This window comes from Procambarus clarkii, chromosome 43 (assembly GCF_040958095.1).
Source record: "Procambarus clarkii isolate CNS0578487 chromosome 43, FALCON_Pclarkii_2.0, whole genome shotgun sequence".
Classification (NCBI taxonomy): domain Eukaryota; kingdom Metazoa; phylum Arthropoda; class Malacostraca; order Decapoda; family Cambaridae; genus Procambarus; species Procambarus clarkii.
In genome coordinates this window covers 33,663,674-33,684,791 of record NC_091192.1, presented here as the reverse complement: position 1 = coordinate 33,684,791, position 21,118 = coordinate 33,663,674, and the positions used below count along the sequence as shown (strand labels likewise).

General features: G+C 53.3%; 2 protein-coding genes across 2 annotated transcripts in view; both read left to right on the top strand.

Annotated features, from left to right (window-relative positions):
* LOC138349978 (potassium voltage-gated channel protein Shab-like) overlaps positions 1-21,118 on the top strand; it is a 588,390-nt gene that overhangs the window by 309,363 nt on the left and 257,909 nt on the right. The window lies entirely within an intron of this gene.
* Positions 7,950-10,502, top strand: LOC138349940 (calphotin-like). The gene is made up of 2 exons (XM_069299939.1): positions 7,950-8,033; positions 8,175-10,502. The coding sequence occupies exons 1-2, from the start codon at positions 7,950-7,952 to the stop codon at positions 10,500-10,502; spliced, it is 2,412 nt and encodes an 803-aa protein (XP_069156040.1).

Here is a 21,118-nt window from a genome sequence, read left to right as displayed (position 1 = left end):
CCACCACCAGGACTACCAGCACCACCAGGCGTCACCCACCACCACCACCAGGACTACCAGCACCACCAGGCGTCACCCACCACCAGGACTACCAGCACCACCAGGCGTCACCCACCACCATCACCAGGACTACCAGCACCACCAGGCGTCACCCACCACCACCAGGACTACCAGCACCACCAGGCGTCACCCACCACCACCAGGACTACCAGCCCCACCAGGCGTCACCCACCACCACCAGGACTACCAGCACCACCAGGCGTCACCCACCACCACCAGGACTACCAGCCCCACCAGGCGTCACCCACCACCACCACCAGGACTACCAGCACCACCAGGCGTCACCCACCACCAGGACTACCAGCACCACCAGGCGTCACCCACCACCACCAGGACTACCAGCACCACCAGGCGTCACCCACCACCACCAGGACTACCAGCCCCACCAGGCGTCACCCACCACCAGGACTACCAGCACCACCAGGCGTCACCCACCACCATCACCAGGACTACCAGCACCACCAGGCGTCACCCACCACCACCAGGACTACCAGCACCACCAGGCGTCACCCACCACCACCAGGACTACCAGCCCCACCAGGCGTCACTCACCACCACCACCAGGACTACCAGCACCACCAGGCGTCACCCACCACCAGGACTACCAGCACCACCAGGCGTCACCCACCACCATCACCAGGACTACCAGCACCACCAGGCGTCACCCACCACCACCAGGACTACCAGCCCCACCAGGCGTCACCCACCACCACCAGGACTACCAGCCCCACCAGGCGTCACCCACCACCACCAGGACTACCAGCCCCACCAGGCGTCACCCACCACCAGGACTACCAGCACCACCAGGCGTCACCCACCACCATCACCAGGACTACCAGCACCACCAGGCGTCACCCACCACCACCAGGACTACCAGCACCACCAGGCGTCACCCACCACCAGGACTACCAGCACCACCAGGCGTCACCCACCACCATCACCAGGACTACCAGCACCACCATGCGTCACCCACCACCACCAGGACTACCAGCACCACCAGGCGTCACCCACCACCAGGACTACCAGCACCACCAGGCGTCACCCACCACCATCACCAGGACTACCAGCACCACCAGGCGTCACCCACCACCAGGACTACCAGCACCACCAGGCGTCACCCACCACCATCACCTGGACTACCAGCACCACCAGGCGTCACCCACCACCACCACCAGGACTACCAGCACCACCAGGCGTCACCCACCACCACCACCAGGACTACCAGCACCACCAGGCGTCACCCACCACCACCACCAGGACTACCAGCCCCACCAGGCGTCACCCACCACCACCAGGACTACCAGCACCACCAGGCGTCACCCACCACCACCAGGACTACCAGCCCCACCAGGCGTCACCCACCACCACCAGGACTACCAGCACCACCAGGCGTCACCCACCACCACCACCAGGACTACCAGCACCACCAGGCGTCACCCACCACCACCACCAGGACTACCAGCACCACCAGGCGTCACCCACCACCATCACCAGGACTACCAGCACCACCATGCGTCACCCACCACCACCAGGACTACCAGCACCACCAGGCGTCACCCACCACCACCAGGACTACCAGCCCCACCAGGCGTCACCCACCACCACCAGGACTACCAGCACCACCAGGCGTCACCCACCACCACCAGGACTACCAGCCCCACCAGGTGTCACCCACCACCACCAGGACTACCAGCACCACCAGGCGTCACCCACCACCACCAGGACTACCAGCCCCACCAGGCGTCACCCACCACCACCAGGACTACCAGCACCACCAGGCGTCACCCACCACCACCAGGACTACCAGCCCCACCAGGCGTCACCCACCACCACCAGGACTACCAGCACCACCAGGCGTCACCCACCACCACCACCAGGACTACCAGCACCACCAGGCGTCACCCACCACCAGGACTACCAGCACCACCAGGCGTCACCCACCACCATCACCAGGACTACCAGCACCACCATGCGTCACCCACCACCACCAGGACTACCAGCACCACCAGGCGTCACCCACCACCACCAGGACTACCAGCCCCACCAGGCGTCACCCACCACCACCAGGACTACCAGCACCACCAGGCGTCACCCACCACCACCAGGACTACCAGCCCCACCAGGTGTCACCCACCACCACCAGGACTACCAGCACCACCAGGCGTCACCCACCACCACCTGGACTACCAGCCCCACCAAGCGTCACCCACCACCACCACCAGGACTACCAGCACCACCAGGCGTCACCCACCACCACCACCAGGACTACCAGCACCACCAGGCGTCACCCACCACCACCACCAGGACTACCAGCCCCACCAGGCGTCACCCACCACCACCAGGACTACCAGCACCACCAGGCGTCACCCACCACCACCACCAGGACTACCAGCCCCACCAGGCGTCACCCACCACCACCACCAGGACTACCAGCCCCACCAGGCGTCACCCACCACCACCACCAGGACTACCAGCCCCACCAGGCGTCACCCACCACCACCACCAGGACTACCAGCACCACCAGGTGTCACCCACCACCACCTGGACTACCAGCACCACCAGGCGTCACCCACCACCACCAGGACTACCAGCACCACCAGGTGTCACCCACCACCACCTGGACTACCAGCACCACCAGGCGTCACCCACCACCACCACCAGGACTACCAGCACCACCATACGTCACCCACCACCACCACCAGGACTACCAGCACCACCAGGCGTCACCCACCACCACCAGGACTACCAGCACCACCAGGTGTCACCCACCACCACCTGGACTACCAGCACCACCAGGCGTCACCCACCACCACCACCAGGACTACCAGCACCACCATACGTCACCCACCACCACCAGGACTACCAGCACCACCAGGTGTCACCCACCACCACCTGGACTACCAGCACCACCAGGCGTCACCCACCACCACCACCAGGACTACCAGCACCACCAGGTGTCACCCACCACCACCTGAACTACCAGCCCCACCAGGCGTCACCCACCACCACCTGGACTACCAGCCCCACCAGGCGTCACCCACCACCACCACCAGGACTACCAGCACCACCAGGCGTCACCCACCACCACCACCAGGACTACCAGCACCACCAGGTGTCACCCACCACCACCTGAACTACCAGCCCCACCAGGCGTCACCCACCACCACCTGGACTACCAGCCCCACCAGGCGTCACCCACCACCACCACCAGGACTACCAGCACCACCAGGCGTCACCCACCACCACCAGGACTACCAGCCCCACCAGGCGTCACCCACCACCACCAGGTCTACCAGCCCCACCAGGCGTCACCCACCACCACCAGGACTACCAGCCCCACCAGGCGTCACCCACCACCTGGCGTCACCCACCACCACCAGGCCTACCAGCCCCACCAAGCGTCACCCACCACCAGGTGTCACCCACCACCTCACCCGCCGGTACAAGCTCTCGTAAATCTGGCCGCCTCCAAGCGGAAAATTCCTCCACGGGAACGAGGTGATAAGCGATTCAGGAGCGTGAGAGTGTGAGAGGAGGGCCCGGCCAGGCGGGACCTCGCTTGACTATATTATCCTGCTCAACTGCCTGTAACCTGCCCTGCTGAGACACCTGCACGCTCCTCACACCTGCCCTGCTGAGACACCCGCACGCTCCACACACCTGCCCTGCTGAGACACCTGCACGCTCCACACACCTGCCCTGCTGAGACACCCGCACGCTCCACACACCTGCCCTGCTGAGACACCTGCACGCTCCACACACCTGCCCTGCTGAGACACCTGCACGCTCCACACACCTGCCCTGCTGAGACACCTGCACGCTCCACACACCTGCCCTGCTGAGACACCTGCACGCTCCACACACCTGCCCTGCTGAGACACCTGCACGCTCCACACACCTGCCCTGCTGAGACACCTGCACGCTCCACACACCTGCCCTGCTGAGACACCTGCACGCTCCACACACCTGCCCTGCTGAGACACCTGCACGCTCCACACACCTGCCCTGCTGAGACACCTGCACGCTCCACACACCTGCCCTGCTGAGACACCTGCACGCTCCACACACCTGCCCTGCTGAGACACCTGCACGCTTCACACACCTGCCCTGCTGAGACACCTGCACGCTCCACACACCTGCCCTGCTGAGACACCTGCAGGCTCCACACACCTGCCCTGCTGAGACACCTGCACGCTCCACACACCTGCCCTGCTGAGACACCTGCAGGCTCCACACACCTGCCCTGCTGAGACACCTGCACGCTCCACACACCTGCCCTGCTGAGACACCTGCACGCTCCACACACCTGCCCTGCTGAGACACCTGCACGCTCCACACACCTGCCCTGCTGAGACACCCGCAGGCTCCACACACCTGCCCTGCTGAGACACCCGCAGGCTCCACACACCTGCCCTGCTGAGACACCCGCAGGCTCCACACACCTGCCCTACACCTATCACAGTGTGTCATACGTCTACATGTACCCTCAAGACGTCTCCATGTACCTTCAAGACGTCTTCAGGTACCTTTAGGTACCTTCAGGTACCCAATCAGATAATAACACAATAATTTGTGTTATTTTTCCACTGGCAAAAATCTCCTTGCTCTCTTCGTTAGCATAAATACCACTACATACTCCTCTGTGGTGAAGATAATACTCCCACCAACCAGGAGTCGTCACAGAGACACAGCAGCGGGAGGAAGACCACTACGAACAAGCCACTGGCTACTCCTCTTTCATGCCTGGCAAAAAGATATCCAGAGACATTGCAGTAGCCATACACAAACTCAGACTTGGCTACAAGTGCTGCTGGGAGGTAATGAACCCAGTAGTTAAAGAGTGTCACATCTGTGGAACAGAAGCAGAGGCGCCACTATTGCACTACTTACTGGAATGTGAAGCTACTGAAGCGCTGCGCATCAAACTCAACATTAATCCAACAACAACAGCTGCATTAAATGCATCCACAGTGACTACAAAGATTAGAAAAGGAGTTGAAGAATGGGACTCACTAGTGAACACTATGCATCTACTTCCGCCACCAAGATAATGTTATTCAAACAAGACTAAAACTAGTGTGCTAAAACAGTAGTGGAAAAGAAACAGGGAAAAAGGAGGAAACCCCACCACCATTTAAAACTTTGACCCAAATATCACAGTAACAAGGTTATCGCAAATAACCAAATAAGCCACTCAGCGTGCAGTGGCGGGCCACTCAGCGTGCAGGGGCGGGCCACACAGCGTGCAGGGGCGGGCCACTCAGCGTGCAGGGGCGGGGCACTCAGCGTGCAGGGGCGGGCCACTCAGCGTGCAGGGGCGGGCAACACAGCGTGCAGGGGCGGGCCACACAGCGTGCAGGGGCGGGCCACTCAGCGTGCAGGGGCGGGCCACTCAGCGTGCAGGGGCGGGGCACTCAGCGTGCAGGGGCGGGCCACTCAGCGTGCAGGGGCGGGCAACACAGCGTGCAGGGGCGGGCCACACAGCGTGCAGGGGCGGGCCACTCAGCGTGCAGGGGCGGGCCACTCAGCGTGCAGGGGCGGGCCACTCAGCGTGCAGGGGCGGGCCACTCAGCGTGCAGGGGCGGGCCACTCAGCGTGCAGGGGCGGGCCACTCAGCGTGCAGGGGCGGGCCACTCAGCGTGCAGGGGCGGGCCACTCAGCGTGCAGGGGCGGGCCACTCAGCGTGCAGGGGCGGCCCTCCCGCCCCACACACCACGGGAGACGGCTCATGTGGCCGCCGCTCTCCCCATAAATCATTCACAATATTATAAACCTCCGGTACGGAAAATGTCCGATATTTATCATCCCGGGGCAAAGTGGATATGGAAATTGAGTGGATTTCTCAGCGCTCCAGTGTGTCTGCCTTCACACTCAGCGCTTGAGTGAGGGCTAGTCTACCTTCACACTCAGCGCTTGAGTGAGGGCTAGTCTACCTTCACACTCAGCGCTTGAGTGAGGGCTAGTCTACCTTCACACTCAGCGCTTGAGTGAGGGCTAGTCTACCTTCACACTCAGCGCTTGAGTGAGGGCTAGTCTACCTTCACACTCAGCGCTTGAGTGAGGGCTAGTCTACCTTCACACTCAGCGCTTGAGTGAGGGCTAGTCTACCTTCACACTCAGCGCTTGAGTGAGGGCTAGTCTACCTTCACACTCAGCGCTTGAGTGAGGGCTAGTCTACCTTCACACTCAGCGCTTGAGTGAGGGCTAGTCTACCTTCACACTCAGCGCTTGAGTGAGGGCTAGTCTACCTTCACACTCAGCGCTTGAGTGAGGGCTAGTCTACCTTCACACTCAGCGCTTGAGTGAGGGCTAGTCTACCTTCACACTCAGCGCTTGAGTGAGGGCTAGTCTACCTTCACACTCAGCGCTTGAGTGAGGGCTAGTCTACCTTCACACTCAGCGCTTGAGTGAGGGCTAGTCTACCTTCACACTCAGCGCTTGAGTGAGGGCTAGTCTACCTTCACACTCAGCGCTTGAGTGAGGGCTAGTCTACCTTCACACTCAGCGCTTGAGTGAGGGCTAGTCTACCTTCACACTCAGCGCTTGAGTGAGGGCTAGTCTACCTTCACACTCAGCGCTTGAGTGAGGGCTAGTCTACCTTCACACTCAGCGCTTGAGTGAGGGCTAGTCTACCTTCACACTCAGCGCTTGAGTGAGGGCTAGTCTACCTTCACACTCAGCGCTTGAGTGAGGGCTAGTCTACCTTCACACTCAGCGCTTGAGTGAGGGCTAGTCTACCTTCACACTCAGCGCTTGAGTGAGGGCTAGTCTACCTTCACACTCAGCGCTTGAGTGAGGGCTAGTCTACCTTCACACTCAGCGCTTGAGTGAGGGCTAGTCTACCTTCACACTCAGCGCTTGAGTGAGGGCTAGTCTACCTTCACACTCAGCGCTTGAGTGAGGGCTAGTCTACCTTCACACTCAGCGCTTGAGTGAGGGCTAGTCTACCTTCACACTCAGCGCTTGAGTGAGGGCTAGTCTACCTTCACACTCAGCGCTTGAGTGAGGGCTAGTCTACCTTCACACTCAGCGCTTGAGTGAGGGCTAGTCTACCTTCACACTCAGCGCTTGAGTGAGGGCTAGTCTACCTTCACACTCAGCGCTTGAGTGAGGGCTAGTCTACCTTCACACTCAGCGCTTGAGTGAGGGCTAGTCTACCTTCACACTCAGCGCTTGAGTGAGGGCTAGTCTACCTTCACACTCAGCGCTTGAGTGAGGGCTAGTCTACCTTCACACTCAGCGCTTGAGTTAGGGCTAGTCTACCTTCACACTCAGCGCTTGAGTGAGGGCTAGTCTACCTTCACACTCAGCGCTTGAGTGTTACCAACACCTCAGTGAATGACTCGAGAACGACCCCTCAGTATTTCCCAATTGCGTAAACTGCTTAATAAACGTAAACAAAGCCGCCATGACAGAGGAAAGATGTACATGTTTCGTAAGGGGGTTGTGTAAATACTTGCGGACTCCTGGCCCAGGCTTGTGTCTCTGCATATGTGAGTATACTCACTATACAACACAGCGGGTATACCGTATACTGGAGTATAACTGACACATCAGCTGGCCCATGTTGACAGTGACACAAGTGAAGGTGAAGAGTTAACTCGTGAATAGTGATCCTGAAGCATTAGTAATATGATGCCTAACGTTATTCTTCACCTTTATCTTAAGATAGATATATCTATCTTTATAGTTAGACCCACCATCATTACAGATACACAATACCATTATCCACGTACACGAATATGAACACCGGGGCGGCGGGTCTGAGAGTCTCCGCTTTAACTTGAGGGAGCTGCTGCTGCCGCTGCTGCTGCCGCTGCTGCTGCCGCTGCTGCCTTCTAATGGCATATGTGCGCCGCCCAGCTGCCGCTGCTGCCTTCCACTAGCTTATGTGCGCCGCCCAGCTGCTGCCGCTGCCTTCCACTAGCTTATGTGCGCCGCCCAGCTGCCGCCGCTGCCTTCCAATGGCATATGTGGGTTGGCCAGGTGGTGGTGGTGGTGGCGCTGCTGCCTTCCACTGGGTTATAGGAGTGTGGCAGTGGCTTCCGCTGCCGTCCTGGGGTTATGAGGGCAGGTCACCTTGCTGCCTCGCCCTAATTTCCTTATCGTAATAGAACCCATCTCGGGACCTCTCTGCTATCCATGCACTACTGCCAGTTGTAACACCAGTTGTAACATGGCCAGTTGTAACACCAGCTGTAACATGGCCAGTTGTAACACCAGCTGTAACATGGCCAGTTGTAACACCAGCTGTAACATGGCCAGTTGTAACACCAGCTGTAACATGGCCAGTTGTAACACCAGCTGTAACATGGCCAGTTGTAACACCAGCTGTAACATGGCCAGTTGTAACACCAGCTGTAACATGGCCAGTTGTAACACCAGCTGTAACACCAGTTGTAACACCAGCTGTAACATGGCCAGTTGTAACACCAGCTGTAATACCAGTTGTAACACCAGCTGTAATACCAGTTGTAACACCAGCTGTAACATGGCCAGTTGTAACACCAGCTGTAATACCAGTTGTAACACCAGCTGTAATACCAGTTGTAACACCAGTTGTAACACCAGCTGTAACACCAGCTGTAACACCAGCTGTAACACCAGCTGTAATACCAGTTGTAACACCAGCTGTAACATGGCCAATTGTAACACCAGTTGTAACACCAGCTGTAACACCAGCTGTAACACCAGCTGTAATACCAGTTGTAACACCAGCTGTAACATGGCCAATTGTAACACCAGCTGTAACACCAGCTGTAATACCAGTTGTAACACCAGCTGTAATACCAGTTGTAACACCAGCTGTAACACCAGCTGTAACACCAGCTGTAACACCAGTTGTAACACCAGCTGTAACACCAGTTGTAACACCAGCTGTAACACCAGCTGTAACACCAGCTGTAACACCAGCTGTAACACCAGCTGTAACACCAGTTGTAACACCAGCTGTAACACCAGTTGTAACACCAGCTGTAACACCAGCTGTAACACCAGCTGTAACACCAGCTGTAATACCAGTTGTAACACCAGCTGTAACATGGCCAATTGTAACACCAGTTGTAACACCAGCTGTAACACCAGCTGTAACACCAGCTGTAATACCAGTTGTAACACCAGCTGTAACATGGCCAATTGTAACACCAGCTGTAACACCAGCTGTAATACCAGTTGTAACACCAGCTGTAATACCAGTTGTAACACCAGCTGTAACACCAGCTGTAACACCAGCTGTAACACCAGTTGTAACACCAGCTGTAACACCAGTTGTAACACCAGCTGTAACACCAGCTGTAACACCAGCTGTAACACCAGCTGTAACACCAGTTGTAACACCAGCTGTAACACCAGTTGTAACACCAGCTGTAACACCAGCTGTAACACCAGCTGTAACACCAGTTGTAACACCAGCTGTAACACCAGTTGTAACACCAGCTGTAACACCAGTTGTAACACCAGCTGTAACACCAGCTGTAACACCAGCTGTAACACCAGCTGTAACACCAGCTGTAACACCAGCTGTAACACCAGCTGTAATACCAGTTGTAACACCAGCTGTAATACCAGTTGTAACACCAGCTGTAACACCAGCTGTAACACCAGCTGTAATACCAGTTGTAACACCAGCTGTAACACCAGTTGTAACACCAGCTGTAACACCAGCTGTAACACCAGTTGTAACACCAGTTGTAACACCAGCTGTAACACCAGCTGTAACACCAGCTGTAATACCAGTTGTAACACCAGCTGTAATACCAGTTGTAACACCAGCTGTAACACCAGCTGTAACACCAGCTGTAATACCAGTTGTAACACCAGCTGTAATACCAGTTGTAACACCAGCTGTAATACCAGTTGTAACACCAGTTGTAACACCAGCTGTAACACCAGCTGTAACACCAGCTGTAATACCAGTTGTAACACCAGCTGTAACACCAGTTGTAACACCAGCTGTAACACCAGCTGTAACACCAGCTGTAACACCAGTTGTAACACCAGTTGTAACACCAGCTGTAACACCAGCTGTAACACCAGCTGTAATACCAGTTGTAACACCAGCTGTAATACCAGTTGTAACACCAGCTGTAACACCAGCTGTAACACCAGCTGTAATACCAGTTGTAACACCAGCTGTAACACCAGCTGTAATACCAGTTGTAACACCAGCTGTAATACCAGTTGTAACACCAGCTGTAACACCAGCTGTAACACCAGCTGTAATACCAGTTGTAACACCAGCTGTAATACCAGTTGTAACACCAGCTGTAACACCAGCTGTAACACCAGCTGTAATACCAGTTGTAACACCAGCTGTAACACCAGCTGTAACATGGCCAGTTGTAACACCAGCTGTAACATGGCCAGTTGTAACACCAGTTGTAACACCAGTTAGTTGTTGTCTAACACCTGCACTAATCCCCCAGTACCCACACCTGCATTAATCCACCATTACCCACACCTGCACTTATCCACCAGTACCCACACCTGCACTAATCCACCAGTAACCACACCTGCACTTATCCATCAGTACCCACACCTGCACTAATCCACCAGTATCCACACCTGCACTAATTTACCAGTAACCACACCTGCACTTGTCCACCAGTACTCACACCTGCACTAATCCACCAGTACCCACACCTGCAATTGTCCACTAGTACCCACACCTGCACTTGTCCACCAGTACCCACACCTGCACTTGTCCACCAGTACCCACACCTGCACTTGTCCACAGTACCCACACCTGCACTTGTCCACAGTACCCACACCTGCACTAAACCACCAGTACCCACACCTGCACTAATCCACCAGTACCCACACCTGCACCAATCCACCAGTACCCACACCTACACTTGTCTACGAGTACCCACACCTGCACTAAACCACCAGTACCCACACCTGCACTTATCCACCTGTACTAATCCACCAGTACCCACACCTGCACTAATCCACCAGTACACACACCTGCACTAATCCACCAGTACCCACACCTGCACTTATCCACCATTACCCACACCTGCACTTATCCACCAGTACCCACACCTGCACTTTTTCACCAGTACCCACACCTGCACTAATCCACCAGTACACACACCTGCACTAATCCACCAGTACACACACCTGCACTAATCCACCAGTACCCACACCTGCACTTATCCACCAATAACCACACCTGCACTAATTCACCAGTACTCACACCTGCACTAATCCACCAGTACTCACACCTGTACTAATCCACCAGTACCTACACCAGCACTAATCCACCAGTACCCACACCTGCACTTATCCACCAGTACCCACACCTTTACTTATCCACCAATACCCACACCAGCACTTATCCACCAGTGTCTACTCCTGCACTAATCCACCAGTTCACACACCTGCACTTATCCAGCAGTACCCACACCTGCACTAATTTACCAGTACACACACCTGCACAAATCCTCCAGTACTCACACCTGCACTAATCCACCAGTACACACACCTGCACTAAACCACCAGTACCCACACCTGCACTTATCCACCAGTACCCACACCTTTACTTATCCACCAATACCCACACCAGCACTTATCCACCAGTGTCTACTCCTGCACTAATCCACCAGTTCACACACCTGCACTTATCCACCAGTACTCACACCTGCACTTATCCACTAGTACCCACACCTGCATTTATCCACCAATACCCACACCTGCACTAATCCATCAATACCCACACCTGCACTAATCCACCAGTACCAACACCTGCAATTATAGACCAGTACCCACACCTGCACTAATTCACCAGTACCCACACCTGCACTTATCCACCAGTACCCACACCTGCACTAATCCACCAGTACTCACACCTGCACTTATCCACCAGTACCAACACCTGCACATATCCACCAGTACTCACACCTGCACTTATCCACCAGTACCCACACCTGCATTTATCCACCAATACCCACACCTGCACTAATCCATCAATACCCACACCTGCACTAATCCACCAGTACCCACACCTGCACTTATCCACCAGTACCCACAACTGCACTTTTCCACCAGTACCCACACCTGCACTAATCCACCAGTACCCACACCTGCACTTATCCACCAGTACCCACACCTGCATTTATCCACCAATACCCACACCTGCACTAATCCATCAATACCCACACCTGCACTAATCCACCAGTACCCACACCAACACTAATCTACCAGTACCCACACCTGCACTTATCCACCAGTACCCACACCTGCATTTATCCACCAATACCCACACCTGCACTAATCCATCAATACCCACACCTGCACTAATCCACCAGTACCCACACCAACACTAATCTACCAGTACCCACACCTGCACTTATCCACCAGTACCCACACGTTTTGCCAAGGGAACTTATCAGGACATTACGATTTTTAAAACATTACAATACCTGACAGCTTTATGACACAATACACACACTACCTGGAGGGTCAAGACTCGCCTCCCCCCCCCTCCCCCCTCCCCCTCCCCCTCCCCCCCCCCCTCCCCAAAATAAAGCCGTAATACGTAAAAGTAAAAACATTGAGCTACAAGTGTTTGGAGAATGTCAACATTTGCATATATATGTGACACGTAAAGTTTCTTGATATTCCGCACGTTTGTGTTGTGGGAATTTAATAGTGTTGGGAAATTCTTGCGGGGCTCAGCGCCGTTAAATGGTCGTGCGTCTGATGACGCAGCATAGACGCATCTCTGAGAAGACGCAGCATCTCTGAGAGGACGCAGCATCTACGTATCTCTGAGAGGACGCAGCATCTCTGAGAGGACGCAGCATCTCTGAGAGGACGCAGCATCTCTGAGAAGACGCAGCATCTCTGAGAGGACGCAGCATCTACGTATCTCTGAGAGGACGCAGCATCTCTGAGAGGACGCAGCATCTCTGAGAGGACGCAGCATCTCTGAGAGGACGCAGCATCTCTGAGAGGACGCAGCATCTCTGAGAGGACGCAGTATCTCTGAGAGGACGCAGCATCTACGTATCTCTGAGAGGACGCAGCATCTCTGAGAGGACGCAGCATCTTACACTGTACGAACGTCTTTCATGATGCAAAGTTAGCGTCTAGTGACAGAGAGGCTTAACACACTAGTTTTGTGTGGACCAGTCACCTGTGTGTGGACCAGTCACCTGTGTGGACCAGTCACCTGTGTGTGTGGACCAGTCACCTGTGTGGACCAGTCACCTGTGTGTGTGGACCAGTCACCTGTGTGTGGACCAGTCACCTGTGTGTGTGGACCAGTCACCTGTGTGTGGACCAGTCACCTGTGTGGACCAGTCACCTGTGTGTGTGGACCAGTCACCTGTGTGTGTGGACCAGTCACCTGTGTGTGTGGACCAGTCACCTGTGTGTGGACCAGTCACCTGTGTGTGTGGACCAGTCACCTGTGTGTGTGGACCAGTCACCTGTGTGTGTGGACCAGTCACCTGTGTGTGGACCAGTCACCTGTGTGGACCAGTCACCTGTGTGTGTGGACCAGTCACCTGTGTGTGGACCAGTCACCTGTGTGTGTGTGGACCAGTCACCTGTGTGTGTGGACCAGTCACCTGTGTGTGTGGACCAGTCACCTGTGTGTGTGGACCAGTCACCTGTGTGTGGACCAGTCACCTGTGTGTGTGGACCAGTCACCTGTGTGTGTGGACCAGTCACCTGTGTGGACCAATCAATTGTGTGGACCAGTCACCTGTGTGTGTGGACCAGTCACCTGTGTGTGGACCAGTCACCTGTGTGTGCGGACCAGTCACCTGTGTGGACCAATCAACTGTGTGGACCAGTCACCTGTGTGTGTGGACCAGTCACCTGTGTGTGTGGACCAATCAACTGTGTGGACCAGTGAACTATGTGAACCAATCAACTGTGTGGACCAGTCAACTGTGTGGACCAATCAACTGTGTGGACCATTCAACTGTGTGGACCAGTCAACTGTGTGGACCAATCAACTGTGTGGACCATTCAACTGTGTGGACCAGTCAACAGTGTGGACCATTCAACTGTGTGGACCAGTCAACTGTGTGGACCAGTCAACTGGGTGGACCAGTCAACTGGGTGGACCAGTCAACTGGGTGGACCAGTCAACTGGGTGGACCAGTCAACTGTGTGGACCAGTCAACTGTGTGGACCAGTCGACTGTGTGGACCAGTCAACTGGGTGGACCAGTCAACTGTGTAAAAGAAGTCAGTTCTATAAAGCAGTCAGAAGTGTGGAACATTCAGCTGTTGTGTATTGAGGCCAAGTCAGCTTTAAGTAGCGCTTGAGCACCAGTACCTTAAAGTCAGGTCTACCAGCTGAATATAACATCTTTAACAATTACCAGCACCTCATCTTGAAGACATCCCAGGCTCCTGGAGTCTTCCCGCCGTGACCAGACTTGTGTCTCAGCTTTAGCTGCCTCAAGCTTGGCCGTGTGTATGACCATCGTCGTCCACCGTGGTCACCTGCTGCTGCTCCCTCCTCACTGATGAGTCCCTTGGACGATGGTGGGAGGGTACCATGGACGGTGACATTACCGCCCACGGCAGGAGAGCTGGGGGGCCCCCGGTGAGCCATGGTGGGCCCCGCCACCGAGCCATGGTGGGCCCCCCCACCGAGCCATGGTGGGCCCCCCCACCGAGCCATGGTAGGGCCCCCTCGCTGAGCCATGGTGGGCCCCACAACTTGAGGGTCCTCTGATAGGTTAGGAGGGCAGGAAATTCGCCTTAGGTTTCAAAACGTCATGAAAACCGTTAATTGAAATTTTCTTCTGCTTAGCTAATTAAGTAAGCCGGAGGACTCTCACAGAAAACGGGACAGGACGTCACTTTCGGGCGCCGATTTCATTTCAAATTTCGTGCATACGAGGAATAGACGAAGTTATTTATAAGAGGACGGGTGGACCGGATACTCTCCATACACAGTAATTTATTATGATCAGGGTTGACCTGTTGAGGATAAACAACGAGTTTTGCATAAAACTAAAGTGTTATGACGATTGAGTGTGCCAATTGCCTGCGGAACTACCGGATGTAGGATGAATTATTTAACGTGCAAACTACTGGCTGTGTTTAAATATTCAAACTTGGTACATCAACTAAATATTAAACAGCAAGTAGGCTAAATCATTTGTAATTGTTGTGTCAAGTTTGGTGCTCGAAATACAATTGTGAACAAAGACAGTTACTGTACAACATTTTTCCCCTGAACTTTGCCTGCGAGGACCGAGCGAATTCAATTTGGTACCGGCTGTCGGAGGGGACGGTCGCTGGAGGCTATACTGCTGAATACTCTTTTTACAATAAGTCTTGTTCAGTTTTGTTACCGGCCACCTTGGTCATAACTATTCGTGTTACATGTTACTGCAACTGCCAGGTTACCCGCAGAGTGTTATACTTGGTTTAAGATTCGCTACCTGGAACAAAAAATTACCAGGTAGCACGGACTATGGTGAGCCCGTAGTGGACTATTTACACGTTTGTCTAGAATATTGTGGTTGTAAATCTTGACTTTTATCAAACGGGAGTATTGGATATTGACGTAAATGTCAAGAGGTAAACCCAATTGTTATGTGTTGATGGAGAACGTGTTGTTAAATGTATTGTAAACTATTGAACGGGTTCGATTCCCGTGGCGCTGGTGTGGGGAGCCAGCTCCACGGTTTAATGTCTATCAATAAACCTAAAACTTTAGGAGTTTCGTTCCTGGGGGCCGAGCCTAGCACCCGGACCAGGTTAGGCTTATTGTGATAGATTGTATTACTTGAACTATCTTGCTCTTATGTCTCACATCCATAAGACGTAACGTAAGTCCTACTGGTGTACCGTGACGCGTACAGTAAACCCTACTGGTGTACCGTCACGCGTACAGTAAACCCTACTGGTGTACCGTCACGCGTACAGTAAACCCTACTGGTGTACCGTCACGCGTACAGTAAACCCTACTGGTGTACCGTCACGCGTACAGTAAACCCTACTGGTGTACCGTCACGCGTACAGTAAACCCTACTGGTGTACCGTCACGCGTACAGTAAACCCTACTGGTGTACCGTAATGGGTTCAGTAAACCTTACTGGTGTACCGTAATGGGTTCAGTAAACCTTACTGGTGTACCGTAATGGGTTCAGTAAACCTTACTGGTGTACCGTAATGGGTTCAGTAAACCTTACTGGTGTACCGTAATGGGTTCAGTAAACCTTACTGGTGTACCGTAATGGGTTCAGTAAACCTTACTGGTGTACCGTAATGGGTTCAGTAAACCTTACTGGTGTACCGTAATGGGTTCAGTAAACCTTACTGGTGTACCGTAATGGGTTCAGTAAACCTTACTGGTGTACCGTAATGGGTACAGTAAACCCTACTGGTGTACCGTAATGGGTACAGTAAACCCTACTGGTGTACCGTAATGGGTACAGTAAACCCTACTGGTGTACCGTAATGGGTACAGTAAACCCTACTGGTGTACCGTAATGGGTACAGTAAACCCTTCATGGTTTGCAAACGCCCTGAGTCATATAACATGACTGGGGTAGGTGTTCGAGGCTCCTAGTGCCCCAGGGTCAATGTTACAGCCACGGTACTGTGGTATAGTTATATATATATATATATATATATATATATATATATATATATATATATATATATATATATATATATATATATATATATATATATATATATATATATATATATATATATATATATATATGTCGTACCTAGTAGCCAGAACGCACTTCTCAGCCTACTATGCAAGGCCCGATTTGCCTAATAAGCCAAGTTTTCATGAATTAATGTTTTTTCGACTACCTAACCTACCTAACCTAACCTAACCTAACTTTTTCGGCTACCTAACCTAACCTATAAAGATAGGTTAGGTTAGGTTAGGTAGGGTTGGTTAGGTTTGGTCATATATCTACGTTAATTTTAACTCCAATAAAAAAATATTGACCTTATACATAATGAAATGGGTAGCTTTATCATTTCATAAGAAAAAAATAGAGAAAATATGTTAATTCAGGAAAACTTGGCTTATTAGGCAAATCGGGCCTTGCATAGTAGGCTGAGAAGTGCGTTCTGGCTACTAGGTACGACATATATATATATATATACATATATATATATATATATATATATATATATATATATATATATATATATATATATATATATATATATATATATATATATATATATATATATATATAAGAGAGCGAGACAACAGTCGACCACTGAAGCAACACATAAATCATAGACTGGTGTGTGTGTTCAGGATGACTTGTGTGACTTAATAGTAGAGTCATTACTCTCCACCAGTTGTTGAGTGCAGATTTCTGCGTGAGGATCGAGCTCTTAGCTCTTGGACCCCGCCACTAACAGGCGATTGTTTAATGTACTGACTCCTGACCTCTTTTATCTGGAATATCTGCTACACATATTTTTGTCCTCTCACACACACATTCACATCGGGGGAATACCGAATAATTAGACCACTAAAGCTAGTACTTCTAAATGAGGTGGGAGCGGGCAGCCTGGTGACACGCCATGATAACCAGATACACAAGGCTACTCAAAGGTATATATTGAATTTGACATGAACGAAGATGAAATAAAAGAGACCAACGCTGGGAGAGAGTAAGGCGGAGCGTGAGAGAGGAACTGGAGGCATGGAGGAAGAGAGAGAGAGAGAGAGACAGGGGGGGGGGGAGCCCACACCACTAGCCAACAGCCTCTGCAGAAACCAGTCGTTAGTATGGTCATCAGCAGGAGGCCCGGTTACTGGGTGTAACAGTATCCAGTAACCAGTGTTGACCCCGGGTAATTAACCTCTGGCCACACACACACACATATACTTTACCCAGGCAACCCCAACAACCACACAACACCCATCTTACCAACCACCCATCCCCCTTTCCCACACTGGTACATAACTCTCCTCTCTCTCACTCTCCACCCCATTAATTCCTGTTCCACAGCATATATCCTTAGCCCACTCCTAACCAATTAGCCCCCCTCCTTCCCCTCCCCTTTACCAATTATCCCACTGACCATCACTATTTCCCTGCCCTCCACTCCCAGGGACTTTCCCCTCCAATTATTCCTCCTACCCTCTACCTACTTTATATGCTTGCCCCAACCCACCTACCCCCGCCCCAGGCTGGGAGCTGCCCATGCACCGAACACAGCATCAAGGGAGAGACTAAAATTTTGATACAGTAATGCTGATGGAATGTCAAACAAAGCAGATGAACTGAAAGAAAAGCTGTTGAAACAAACCCCCAATATAATGGCAATAATAGAATCTAAAAGAACTGAAATGATCACTAACACAATATTCCCCAGACAATACCATTAGGTAAGAGGAGTAAGAAAGGAGAGGGAGGAAGAGTAGCATTGCTCATCAAAAGAGAAAGCAGGTTTCAAGAGTTAAATTTTCAAGATGCCAATAATGCAGACTATATTGCAAGGAGACACCACCAGGAGACACTGTCCACCAGGAGACACTGTCCACCAGGAGACACTGTCCACCAGGAGACACTGTCCACCAGGAGACACTGTCCACCAGGAGACACTGTCCACCAGGAGACAGTGACCACCAGGAGACACTAACCACCAGGAGACACTGTCCAACAGGAGACACTGTCCACCAGGAGACAGTGACCACCAGGAGACACTAACCACCAGGAGACACTGTCCACCAGGAGACAGTGACCACCAGGAGACACTGTCCACCAGGAGACACTGTCCACCAGGAGACACTGTCCACCAGGAGACACTAACCACCAGGAGACACTGTCCACCAGGAGACACTGTCCACCAGGAGACACTGTCCACCAGGAGACACTGTCCACCAGGAGACAGTGACCACCAGGAGACACTAACCACCAGGAGACACTGTCCAACAGGAGACACTGTCCACCAGGAGACAGTGACCACCAGGAGACACTAACCACCAGGAGACACTGTCCACCAGGAGACAGTGACCACCAGGAGACACTGTCCACCAGGAGACACTGTCCACCAGGAGACACTGTCCACCAGGAGACACTAACCACCAGGAGACACTGTCCACCAGGAGACACTGTCCACCAGGAGACACTACCCACCAGGAGACACTGTCCACCAGGAGACACTGTCCACCAGGAGACACTGTCCACCAGGAGACACTGTCCACCAGGAGACACTGTCCACCAGGAGACACTAACCACCAGGAGACACTGTCCACCAGGAGACACTGTCCACCAGGAGACACTGTCCACCAGGAGACATTGACCACCAGGAGACACTAACCACCAGGAGACACTGTCCACCAGGAGACACTGTCCACCAGGAGACACTGTCCACCAGGAGACACTGTCCACCAGGAGACAGTGACCACCAGGAGACACTAACCACCAGGAGACACTGTCCACCAGGAGACAGTGACCACCAGGAGACACTAACCACCAGGAGACACTGTCCACCAGGAGACACTGTCCACCAGGAGACACTGTCCACCAGGAGACAGTGACCACCAGGAGACACTAACCACCAGGAGACACTGTCCAACAGGAGACACTGTCCACCAGGAGACACTGTCCACCAGGAGACAGTGACCACCAGGAGACAGTGACCACCAGGAGACACTAACCACCAGGAGACACTGTCCACCAGGAGACAGTGACCACCAGGAGACACTGTCCACCAGGAGACAGTGACCAACAGGAGACAGTGACCACCAGGAGACACTAACCACCAGGAGACACTGTCCACCAGGAGACAGTGACCACCAGGAGACACTAACCACCAGGAGACACTGTCCACCAGGAGACACTAACCACCAGGAGACACTGTCCACCAGGAGACACTGTCCACCTGGAGACACTGTCCACCAGGAGACACTAACCACCAGGAGACACTGTCCACCAGGAGACACTGTCCACCAGGAGACACTGTCCACCAGGAGACACTGTCCACCAGGAGACACTAACCACCAGGAGACACTGTCCACCAGGAGACACTAACCACCAGGAGACACTGTCCACCAGGAGACACTGTCCACCAGGAGACACTAACCACCAGGAGACACTGTCCACCAGGAGACACTGTCCACCAGGAGACACTGTCCACCAGGAGACACTAACCACCAGGAGACACTGTCCACCAGGAGACACTGTCCACCAGGAGACACTAACCACCAGGAGACACTGTCCACCAGGAGACACTAACCACCAGGAGACACTGTCCACCAGGAGACACTGTCCACCAGGAGACACTGTCCACCAGGAGACACTGTCCACCAGGAGACACTAACCACCAGGAGACACTGTCCACCAGGAGACACTAACCACCAGGAGACACTGTCCACCAGGAGACACTGTCCACCAGGAGACACTGTCCACCAGGAGACACTGTCCACTAGGAGAAGAGACAGAGGACAGTGCCACCCCCCCCCCCACAATGGCCCTTGAGTGCCTAATACCTTCCGCTCAAGAGACCAACAATGTGATGAGTGTAGATCAATACCGTCCCGAGGGTCCTAGAGAGGGTGTTGTCCTCTGGAGCGCGTCGTATTGACCTCCAGGGACCAATAATGACACTTGAGGAGTCAAAATCACCTAACTGGATATTACACTCATGTGATCAAACATTCATCTGTTTCGTGTAATATTTAGGCTGTGGATTGGGATCGAACCCCCGGCTCTGGCCCGCCAGGATCTCGTAGTGTCCTAGGGTGATGTTGGAAGCCTTATACCCACTCTCTCTCACTATCTTAGTCACTCTCTCTCACTATCTTAACTACTCGGTCCTTGACCAGGCCTCAACCCCCAGGAAGCAGCCCGTAACAGCTGTGTAACTCCCAGGTACCTATTTACTGCTAGGTAACAGGGGCATCAGGGTGAAAGAAACATTTTGCCCATTTGTCTCCGCCTCCACCGGGGATCGAACCCGGAACTCAGGACTACGAATCCGAAGCGCTGTCCACCCAGCTGTCAGGCCCCTTAACCACACTCTTCTACACAATTTCCCCGCATGAAATTATTTATTTTTTTAACCACCTTGTTCCAATGGTGTGTGGCACTTCC

What these genes read in the sequence shown, in the direction of transcription:
- LOC138349940 (XM_069299939.1), top strand. Translation starts at nt 7,950, where the DNA reads ATGTGCGCCGCCCAGCTGCTGCCGCTGCCTTCCACTAGCTTATGTGCG. An exon ending in GCTGCCTTCCAATGGCATAT is followed by an intron (nt 8,034 to 8,174) that starts GTGGGTTGGCCA and finishes TTATCGTAATAG; the next exon opens with AACCCATCTCGGGACCTCTC.